At 37.5% G+C, this 12,124-nt stretch overlaps 1 protein-coding gene across 6 annotated transcripts in view; it reads right to left on the reverse strand.

The window, feature by feature from the left end:
• Positions 1 to 12,124, reverse strand: part of MYBPC1 (myosin binding protein C, slow type) — an 87,863-nt gene that overhangs the window by 36,027 nt on the left and 39,712 nt on the right. For all 6 annotated transcript variants that reach the window (XM_003783306.1, XM_003783308.1, XM_003783307.1 and 3 more), the window contains 4 exons: positions 10,832 to 10,888; positions 4,863 to 5,029; positions 2,673 to 2,805; positions 608 to 732 (listed from right to left, as the gene is read on the reverse strand). In XM_003783306.1, the coding sequence (XP_003783354.1) occupies positions 608 to 732; positions 2,673 to 2,805; positions 4,863 to 5,029; positions 10,832 to 10,888 (482 nt within the window). The remainder of the gene's footprint in view (positions 1 to 607; positions 733 to 2,672; positions 2,806 to 4,862; positions 5,030 to 10,831; positions 10,889 to 12,124) is intronic.

Raw genomic sequence — 12,124 nt, forward strand, 5'->3', positions numbered from 1 at the left:
GTGGCTGGCGCCTTTAGCCGGTTGAGCCACAGGCGCCGAGCCGCAGGAGTAGAATGGGACCACAGGCGCCCGCCACAATGCCCGGCTATTTTTTGGTTGCAGCCGTCATTGTTGTTTGGCAGGTCCGGGCTGGAGATTCGAACCCGCCACCTTAGGTGTACGTGGCTGGCGCCTTAGCCAGTTGAGCCACAGGCGCTGAGCTGTAAAAGGTGGTCTTTAATGTGCTGGATGCCAACCCGTTATTAATGAAGCTAGTTTCAATAGAAATCTACTGTGATCGGTGAGTGAAATGAGGATTATCCTGTAAAGTCTGCTCAGAGCTGTAGTCTAGAATAATTATTTTTCAGACTAGTACTTGGCTTGAATCAAAACCTCAAGGCATTTTTACTTGTAGTTGTTTTCTCCCCTTGACTTTTCTAGTCTTTAACAAACCCAAAGACTCATTAGGATAATCAGGGCTGAGCCCTCCTAACACCCAAGCCAGACCATTCCTGGAGGTACCACTGCCTGTGCTCTGGAGCTAAAGAGCTCACCTTACTTTCATTGTGATCATTACCCCGGGGGAAGAAGGAGCCGAGAACAACTACAGGAAGAGATTTTCTTTTACCTCTTACAAAGAGCTCAGTGGAACACTTCTCATCTCCCGCTGTCACATAATACTCTGAATCATCTGTCAGCGCACAGTTATTGATAAACATGATTCTTTCACAACCTTTGTGTTCAAAGATGTATCTGTTTTAAATAGGAGGAGGATAAACAGTTGGTGAACTTGATTTTATTCTTTTCTTTATTGCCAGCAAATTTGGCTTCTAACTTGGTCATGTTTGAAAGTCAGGGACATGATTTTGATCTGCCATGCAGGACACATATCTTACGTACTTTAATATCAAACAAAAACCAGTTTTTCATCTTTATAATAATAGTACCTGTGCATATTTATATATAGTATTTCATTTCTGCTATAATTTTCTTTTATGGAAGGTTTTTATTTCAAATATAAATCAGCACTTACGTACTTATTGCTTACATTTTTTTACTGCTGTTGAAAAATAGAGTTGGCCAAGGGTGTCAGAGAGATTTTTAAATCTGTATATTCTTTTTTTTTTTTTTTGAGACAGAGCCTCGAGCTGTCCCCCTGGGTAGAGTGCTATGGCTTCACTGCTCACAGCAACCTCCAACTCCTGGGCTCAAGCAAGTCTCCTGTCTCAGCCTCCCAAGTAGCTGGGACTACAGGTGCCTGCCACAATGCCCGGCTATTTTTTGGTTGCAGCCATTATTGTTGTTTGGCGGGCCTGGGCTGGATTTGAACCCGCCACCTTAGGTGTAAGTGGCTGGCACCTTAGCCATTTGAGCCACAGGCGCCGAGCCAAATCTGTATATTCTTTAAATGACCAATTCATGTACTTTATAGGTGGTGAGAAATTTATTCACTGATCTTTATTTTATTTATTGCCTAGCCCAGTGATACAGGAGATTTGAGGGGCTGAATAAATGATTATTAAATAATAAATTTAAGCAGAGATATGACCTTCCTTAATCACCAATGCAGTAATTCTATAGAATGTGATGTTCTCTTAACTGAGTTTAAGAACTGGTGCTATCACATCACACTTACCATCTACTAAGAACAAAATGAATATTTGGAAATAGAAAACTAAAAACCGAGTTCAGGAAATTTAATTATCCGTGACCTAGATTAGGGAGGAGCATACGGGTTATAATAGACTAGGAAAAAAATCTGTTTTGGGAATTTTCAAATCGAGGATTTCATGAACAAAATACTAAACAACATTTTCTAAGGAAAAACAATTAAAATTATGCTCTTGGTAAATTCAGGCCATCTTCAAGGAATTTTTACATTGGGTATAAACATAATCACACAGTCACTCTTTTGGCATCACCATAGTCAGAAATTGGAAACCACCTAATTGTACTCCAGAAGTGATGGCTTTCCAGGATTAAAGTCTTTTATAAATGTACACGTGGCCCCTGTTAACTTAAAAAATATATTGGAGTTGAAAATCTCTCAGGCTGAGAAGGATCTCTGTAAAGTGGTTTCATAACAGACCAGAGATAATACCAGACATCGGGGATTAGTCTGTCTTTAGCCTGTCTCCTTTATTTGAGAGAGGGCCAAGCAATAATAAAACGCAGGCTTAGATCTGTGTTTCATCAGACGTCAGCATTAAATAGTTCTATTCAGATGCAATATGACGAGTAAGTGCTCAAAATCATACCTGAATTGAATATAAAAGTATTCAGCCATTATCGAATATAGATGCTATTTTGGGAAAACAAAAGTCATCTAATTATAAGGTGTGATTCCCAGGTGGCATATCACATGTGCCTTTCAAATTATTTAAAAATTTTATTTTAAAAAATTAGGAGAAGTTTAGCAATACTCTGCAAAAATTACACATAACCTGTAGCTACATAAAACTATAATTGGGAATCACTTGAAATAGTTTGTATAGAAACATAAAACAAGGTTTAGTTTATATAGCACTATAATTTTAATTTAAAAATACATAAAAAGTGACTTAAATTTTACTCTGTCTCCATATTTAGAATTATAAATCTTTCACTAAAAATCCTTTTATTCTTGGAAAATTAAGTCAAACTGTTGTTTATTTACTGTGTCGTTATTACCAATTATTGCAAAGTCCACTTACTTTGTACTGGGTCGAATTTCTTGCCCATTTTTATACCATTTCACCTCCAGCTTCGGATCTGCCAGTTCCACAACAAACCTCACTCTGCCTCCTTTATCAACCTGATACGCAGGATCAAGAATTTTTGCAAAAGCTGGCAGGATAGAAGAAGCACAATATATTCATATGAGCAAATACGCACTGTGACTTTAAATAGTCAAAGTATGTCTGAGAACCAAAAAACAAATGCAAACAGGAACCTCACAGAAGAAAAGCCTTTCAAATTATCCTTTATAGTGAGAATTCCGTGTTAATTTATATACAATAAGATGGTTTAAAAATGGAAAGAAAAACTTTCAAATTGAAATGTCCTTGGACGAAACATAAGAAATGAATAGTTGAAGAAGTTTTCAAAATTACCTGATTCCTCAGGGAACCTACACACACATACCATCCAAATGAAATTAAACTTTGGGAATATGTTTATTTTCCTAGCATGATTACTAGGAGGATGATTGATATTATTTCTGTAATTCTGTACCACAGATAGTTTTTTTTTAAATCACAGAATTTATAAGACAAATGTAGTGATTCATAGGATCAAATTAAATTAAATGACTAATTGAAATAGTGAGCTTAGCAAAGTTTTTGTACTATAGAAACCTGCCCAAATAGTGGCATTTAAAAAACACCCTCTGTGTATACAGCTAGAAACTCTGGATTTCCAAACATTTTAAATAACATAGAACACAGTAATTTTTTTAAAAAATATCGTCATTGAAAGGTCCTAAACAGAGGTAGTTAACTTCTTTCTTAATTTAATATTCTGTCTTTTTTTTTTCTTTTTTTGAGACAGAGTCTTCCTCTGTTGCCCAGGATAGGGTGTTGTGGCATTAACCTAGCTCACAGCAACCTCAAACTCTTGGGTTCAAGTGATCCTCCTGCCTTAGCCTCCTAAATAGATGGGACTACAGGCACCTGCCACAACACCCTGGCTAAGTTTTCTGTATTTTTGGTAGAGATAGAGTCTTACTTTTGCTCTGACTGGTCTCAAGCTCCTGAGCTCAAGTGCTCTTTCTGCCTTGATCATCTGTAGTGCTAGGATTATAGGTGTGAGCCACCCTGCCTGGCCTTTCCACCCCCTCCTCTGATTTTAAAGATAAGAATTCTCATTTAGATGGTTTGGAAAATACATGGTAGGTGAAACGCTTCATGTTGTCATGTTCTCATTTCCATTATTTCAACCTTATCATACTATTGCTTAAACAAGCTCATGTTCTCATATTTTAACAAGATAAAATAAGCACTAACTTAAAAGTTACCTATCACACACCTTAAAACAAGAATTCACAACTAAGTGGTAAGAAAGGCCAGCACAGGGAAAGTGACGTCAGCTGGCGCCCTGGTTTGTGACTATTCACCTCCAGATACCTCTCAAAAAATACAACTTCAGGAGTTCTGGGGTGGTGGAAATGTCTGAGTTATGTAAACAAAACACAATCCTACATTTCTCTGGGGGCCACTTCTTAGTCAATTTACAGGGAAGTTTAGAAATACAGGGCATATTTTTAAAAAGGAGGTTGTGAGGGTCTTTCTATTTGAGCATTAACAAAACAAAAAATAAGAGCATGGATAAATTACCCTGACGTGCCATAAACCCATAACTGACAATGACCCCGTGTAGGAAAGTTTGAAGAGCTAAAGATCAATTTAAAATATATTTCTTTCTCTTTCTTCTTTCCACTTTAAAAAAAAGAATTTAAACAGCAGAAAGCGGATCCACTTCAGATCTCCATACGAAACATTTTGATAACAGTATTGGGCGTGAAAAAGCGTATTCCCAAGCCGCATCAAACGGGCGGAAGGGAATGTATTCTACCTAAGTAAAAATCGAGAATTTGAGAATGAGGGAGATAGAAATTCCCAGTGGCAGCGGGGATATTTACTAGTCCTTCCTACTTTGCACATGCGCTATAAATCTCTTGTACCTTAAACGTTTAGACGGGGTCCGCTTCCCGCGTAAGCAGCGATGTGCGGGGCAGTGAAACTACCAGGAGCCAAAAGGTAACCAAGAGAAGCGTAAGCCTCGCGCTCCTATCCAGCGCCGCGCCCGACCGCGCGGGAGACCGAAGCCGCCCAGGGCCGCGTTCAAGGTCAAGCGTCTCCAGCGCGCGGCGGCCGCCGCCACGCCCCCCACCCCCGCGCGCTCACCTGCGCTCTTCTTCTCCACTCTGCGCATGCGCTTGAGCCGCTTGAGCATCCCGCGCAGGTCGGTGATCCCATACTGGAAGGCGATCTTCTCGTACTCGCTGGGTTTGGCGCTCTTCAGCAGCTCCCACACGTCTATCTCGGGTTCTTCCTCCTGCTGCTTCACCTCCCTAACCGAGGAGAACCATTGCCTAGTTTAGTGGCTGCACTGGCCCTTGAGAGATAAGGATGGTCGGGGTATGACTCTAGTTTTTAGTTGCGGTGTGAACAGCTCAGTTGAAAGCCCGAGGACTTAAAACCCCAGAAGTCAGTCTTCTTACCTTGCTTACAGTCTTAGAGAACCTTCCAGATAGTGAGAGATCAAATACATGCACATATAGTAACATTTTTCATTTTCCTAATTCAAAACACAATTTTAGGGGATCAAAGGATATCAAGGAATATTCTGAAAATATTTTCACTTACTTTTAATTATGAAGTCTGATTAGAAGATGGGATTGGGGGGAACTTAAGGAATAGGTTTCATCTAGGATGTGGATATTCAATTTATTTTGAAAAACAGATTAAGAACTAAAAGATTTAAATACTGGCCAAGGAAAGAAAAATGATCTCTTTCTCTCTTCGTTGATGTTCACACCCTCGATAAATATGGAGATAATACAAATATATTTATTTCAAACGTCTCAATTTTGCAAATAGCGTTTTTGCTACTATATTCATAAATATGTGCATTAACCATTTTTTGCCTTTTTAAACAAATACAAAAACATTTGAAACTGCCATAAAGGTTTTTTGTTTTTCATATGCCTTTTTTGGATATTGATGCTTTGCAAAAATAGTTTTTTTCCTAAATTGGCAGAGGATAAAGAGGATTCTCTCATATTTCATCTGAAAGTACTTTTGAATGTTTTTTGGGTGCAGATTATAAAAACACAAATGTTAAGAGAAAGCAAATGGTTTAGGATAAACAAGGACAAAGTATCTTCTTAGGGTAATTAATAAAATTATTACCACTACTTTTGATCACTGACTGAAGAATGTATAGACCGTATAAAGAACATACATATCTAACTAAAAAAAACAACACAAATCTATTTAAAGTACACTTGTTTTATCTTGTTTTAAAAACAGAAAGTGAAACCAAGCACAGGACTACACACTCTTCAGGAAAAGAGGCTTAGTGTGAATGAACTGGTTTACTTCACTGGCTAGTAACTAGTTCTGATTTTAAGTTTATGTGACTATTTTTTACCGAGTTAATTTGGAAATGTTGCCGTGACTACTTGTGAGTAATGCTGGTTTGGATCTGATTTTCTGGAAAACTGGGCAATGTATCTTATATTAGGGGGTCACAGGTTACATATGTTTGTATTGTTACATCAATTACACTCACTTCAGAGTTTCTTCTTTATATCTATATATACTTTGAAAGGGAAATGCTGGGTTATAATAATGGGTAAAGTAGTAACATATTGGGTAAGGAAGAGAATATAAATATTAACATAGCTTTTAGGGTGTCATTAGGCAAGGGTGACTTCTATTATAAATATCTAATTTCCGTTTTACATTTCCATGTAAATCTTTTTGCCTGATGGCATAGGGGGACACTGAAGCAAACCCAGAAAATGGAAGGAAGTGAGAGGTCATAGGTTACCAGTATTCCTGACGGGAAGGACTAGACAGCACCATTAGAAAAATGAGCCTCTTAAAAACTCCAAGATGCAAGCATGATCTTCATCTCACTGAAACGATAGCTACACACTTTACAAACCAGGGGAGATTGACAGGCTTAAGGAACTTATCCTGAAATTGGAGTATTGGTAATAATTTGTCAGATCCACTCAATCTACTGCCTGAAAACAGTCTACACTTCCAATACATTCTTTGGATGTTTTAGTAGTAAGTCTAAGAGAATTACAATTAAGATGAATATGTATATATCACATACCTATGCATATTTTCTCTGAGGGGTATTTTCTCAACCTATTTTATTAATGCTGTATTTTGTCATATTCCAGCCTAAATATAGTTTCTGAACTTGAAATGATGCCTTACTAGATCATGTTAAATTTATATTTTAACTAAGAAGAATTATACGTATGCATATTTTAGGCATCGTCCGGACATTGGTGGAAGGATTTAAAGATATCAAGCTAGATATAATTAAAATAGCTCATTTTTATTTATTATTATTATTTTCTTTATTAAATCATAACTTTGTGCATTGATGTATTCAAATAGCTCTTATAACAAGAGGCACAAATCAACACTGAGTCATATTTACATTGATGAAATGAATATTTATAGGAAGGAGTAAAGAGCGTCATTTTAGTGTGATTTCTTGAGCCAGTTTTATTGGTAGATTCCTAAGATCGATTATCTTCACTATTTTTTCATTAAAACACCAAGATATATTGCATTCTACCACATCCCTGTCTTATGAAATTTCGTATAAGAGTACCAGTGACCTCTCTCCTATTCCTTCCTTTACTTTCCATCACTTAATAGCATCCCAAGTTGCACAGAGAAGCATTTCTCTTGTACTAGAATGTGAAGCCAGGCTCTCACCTGTATTATGTCTGTAACTCACCTGGATGGAGCATAGCTTTACTTACCATGGGGGCTGCACATAACCCTGTCTGCATGGCTATGTTAAATTACAGTGAAGAGACAAACCCAAATTTCTAAAGGCATCTCTGATTCCTTTCCAAGCCATGGGATAGGCCTGTATAAGGTCCACGGTGCTTTAATCTACATCAACATTTCTATAACTTAATGATCTTAGCGAAGAGTATAGCAGTTATAGAAATTTTATGTAGAATAAAACTTTCAAGTGTTCATACAAGTCAAATCCCATAACAGGATGCTGCCCAGAAGATTTGCTGTGATTTAGCTCGTGTCTGTTTGACGCAAGCTGGCTTTGTTTGGGTGCGGGCAGATCTTCTGTTGTACAGAGATGTTGGTGGTTTTGTTATTTACTGTGATAGGGGTATTGAGACACACTCTCAGAGGACTAGGAATGGTAACCATGTGTCATTACCACAATGAAAACACATGCAATGCACAAATTAGTAGGAAAACACAATGATTTCTAACGTTATGCTAGTGGATTAGTATAAATGAACATAGTCATAACGTTAACAACAATCTAATGCTGAGTAAAACATCATAATTAGGGGATATAAAGAAAATGAGAACTCGAGACATACTGACTTCCTTTTTTTTTTGAGACAGAGTCTTAGGTGATTCTCTTGCCTCAGCCTCCTGAGGAGCTGGGACTACAGGTGCCCACCACAACGCCCGGCTATTTTTTTGTTGCAGTTTGGCTGGGGCTGGGTTCAAACCTGCCACCCTTGGTATATGGGGCCATCGCCCTACTCACTGAGTCACAGGTGCTGCCCCCTGACTTCCAATTTTTTAAATGATTTTTTCTTTAGTTATTTCAATCATATATTAGATTTCTTTTATTCTAGAATTCATGCTGTAGATGGTAGAATCCAGCTGTTCTTTTTTCTTTTTAATTGAAACGTGGTGTTTAATCCACTGTACCACATTTTAATTGGTTGTATGTGTTTTGTCTGGTTCTGAATATAAGCTCTGAGAGAAAAATGTCACATTTCCTTAGTGGAAGTGAAATATTTATTGGCCATCTACTGTGAGCGAGGCCCTTTACCCTTAATTTGATTCTCACAATAATTCTATTAAGTCATTTTTATTCTTCACATTTACAGATGTGGAAATCAAGTCCCAGTGGGGTCTTTTTAGTAAATCACCATTTAGTAAATAGTAGAGTTGAGACTCAAATCCATGTTTTTACCACGCCCCTTTCCCTCTCACAAATATATCCACGAATTCATCTCTTCCTGTGTGCCAGGCACTGGGTTTCTCTTCCTTCTATCGCCCAGCATTATATTCTGCACAAAAAAGCATTTGATGTTTTTCTGGGTGAGTAAATGATCACAGGGAGAATAAAAACCTCTTTTGTCTCCCTAAAGTGCTTCATTTTGTGTTAATAAACGGATGCACCAGCTTCCAGGGCAGATTCAAGGTGGTATTTATTACAGAATAAGAGCTAACTCAGGAAAAGGAAACTTTTTATTTTGGGTCCCTGCCCTGCCTCTAACTCCTGTGTGATGGGAGGTCAATCCCTTGATGTCTCTGGACCTCAGATTCCCACCTGTAGAATGAGCAAGAGGGAAGCTCCCTGAAGGCACTTCATGTACCATTGCCTTCAATGCATTTCTAGAATTAATAGTATTGAGACTAAGGATTATTTTAAATATCTAGAGGAAGAAAGATGTATTTGACATTGCTACATTCTATTGATTGGCCCATCAGTAATTAATAAATCATACCTATTAATATTTCTGTTCTCAACCTAAATGTTGAGGATTAGAAGTAAATTTTTCTTTTCTTTTCTTTTCTTTTTTTTTTTGAGACAGAGTCACCCTCAGTAGAGTGCTGTGGTGTCACAGCTCACAGCAACCTCCAATTCTTGGGCTTTAAGTGATTCTCTTGCCTCAGCCTCCCAAGTAGCTGAGACTACAGGCACCTGCCACAATGCCTGGCTATTCTTTGGTTGCAGCTGTCATTGTTGTTTAGTAGGCCCAGGCCAGGCTCGAACTTGCCAGCCTCGGTGTATACACCATACCACCCACTGAGCTATGGATGCCGAGCCAAGAGGTAAATTTTTCATTCAGAGGGGCTTGAGGAAAGGCATTCAACTAACCTTAGAATGCCTTAACTAACCTTGTTAAGCCTAGTTTAACAAGTGCTTGTAACTGATGAAAGCGTATTTGTTCTCAAGTTTCTTTAATAAGCATAGAAAGCACTAAAAGTAATTTAAAAACCTGAAAAGCTAAATGAAACTTACATGTTATTAATTTAGAATTGTAGTTTTACTGTTAATTCACAAATTGGCTAGATAAAACCCTTAACCACAGCAGAAATCTTTTTTGTTGCTTCTTCACTATAGTAAATATCTAGGTATGTATAACTTTATATATAAAATATTACATTGGCATATAAAATGCATATATGTGGACAGAAATCCTATAAAATTATTATGTGTTAAATATCCATAATGAAATTTTATAGGTTTTATATCAGGAGAGAACAATATCAAGGGAGTGTGAGTGAGGGATAATACTAATTATTTTTTTCCATTTTATCACTTCTAAATCCTTTTAGAAGTGATAAAAGTGGTAACACATTTGGGGGGAATTTGAAACATTTCTGAAATAAGAATGCATCTTATCAATAGTGTGTCATAATCCATTTACTATAGTAAATAGGTATGTATAACTATATATAAAATATTACATTGGCATATAAAATGCATATATGTGGACAGAAATCCTATAAAATTATTATGTGCTAAATATCCATAATGAAATTTTATAGGTTTTATATCAGTTTCATGTAAAGAGTTTTTCCCTTGATGATTTATAAAATACTGGTATAGTCTGAAATCAGTGGTGTTTTAGACTAGTAGCAATATAATATATCACAAATAATATAATAATAAAGTAAGCCTGCCTCTTCAAAAATACATATTTATCTGCAGACTTTTACCAAAATCATGAAATCAATGTGTTTGTTAGATCATCAAATAAAGCAGGAGAATGGAGGCTTTATTTATTCGGTCATGAGAAGGAATCCTGGGTACTGTCTTAGAAGTTTCTCATCTAGGTCTTTAAGCTTTATGTCTCAGTTTTCACATCTCCCCATCCCCAACTAGGAAAATATGCAAAGACTCAGGAACTATTTGAAAAGCATCAGCTGAAGTCATGGACAGATTAGTATGCGGGTTTTTTCTTTTTCTTAGTTGATTCTGTTATAGTCTATAAGCAAAACACGCTGTAAGAGACAAACAACTCTTTGGAAAACATCCACTTTAAACTTGACTTCTCCGAGTGAGTGTCTAAAAGATTTTCAGGCCACATTGCCTCACTCCATCGCTTGGTTCTCACCTACGTTTCAGGAGACCACTAAAGTCAAGTTCCCCTGCATCCTCTTGACCTTCTCCACTGTCATTAACAAAAGAGAAGCAAATCTGTGTTTAATGCCAAGACATACCCAACCGTTTCCCCCAGACACTCGACATATAACATATATGCAATTGTGTACCAGCACGCGAAGACCAAATCAACACAAACTATTACTTTTCACACAAGAGACGTTTTATATTTTTGGAGTCTGTCCTTGTGGAAAAGAAAAACGTGAGGAGCTTGTGTTACTCTACGATTTCAGAAGACCTATTTTTGAAGATTGCATATATACAACTGCTTGGATTTGTGTTAAAACCAGATAACACAAATGCACTTAAGCCAAGCAACGCAAAGTACTTTGTTTTTGTAAGTTGGGGGCTCTGGAGACTTACCTGGGTAAAAAGCAAAGGACCTTTGCTAATCTCTGTTACTTGTGAAAGACAGAGATTGGCTTGGAGGATAAAGTTTGCCAACGTCGGATATATAAGTACAGAGCCTTTATATTCAAAGGTGACCTCTTTGTGTTCACGAATAGATGAATCAGATAATGTGATACCAACATAGCCTAAAAATGGAGCTGACACAGAGCTTTTTAGAAGATGCATTCCTTTCTGCTTTAAAGGGAGATAATTCTAATCTTAATTTTTGTGATGAACATTCATACCTTTTAAGACCTGTTTTTCAAGAACTTCTCTTCGAATGGTGCGTGAACCCTTTACGAGTAGTTTGAGAAAGTGGCTTCGTTTGGAGAAATGCATCTTAAATTAGGCATGTGACCACCGCTGTGATTTTATAGAAACTCTAGAAGCTCTAGAGCTGACCTTTCAAAGGGCACCACACACTTACTTACATGTTTAACTTTTTAAATGAAGATTTTGTTTCCTGCTCTTTACAAATGTTAGTTACGGTTTCTAAGAAAAGAGCCTGCGGGTTTAAAAACTGTGTGTATAACATGTAAGTCATAAGAAATAAGTAGTGGGGTTTCAAAATTTCTTTAATAGCAGGTGTTTGGAGGCCTTTTGAAGTAAATTTTTTTTTTTTTTTTTAGAGATAGAGTCTCATTTTTTCGCCCTCGGTAGAGTGCTGTGGCGTCACAGCTCACAGCAACCTCCAGCTCTTGCCTCAGCCTCCAGAGTAGCTGGGATGACGTGTGCCCGCCACAATGCCCAGCTATTTTTTGGTTGCACTTTGGCTGGGGCTGGGTTAGAACCTGTCACCCTTGGTATATGGGGCTGGCGCCCTACTCACTGAGCCACAGGCGCCGCCCAACATTTC

Source organism: Otolemur garnettii, unplaced genomic scaffold, assembly GCF_000181295.1.
Source record: "Otolemur garnettii isolate 467f Iridium unplaced genomic scaffold, OtoGar3 scaffold00007, whole genome shotgun sequence".
Taxonomy (NCBI): Eukaryota; Metazoa; Chordata; class Mammalia; order Primates; family Galagidae; genus Otolemur; species Otolemur garnettii.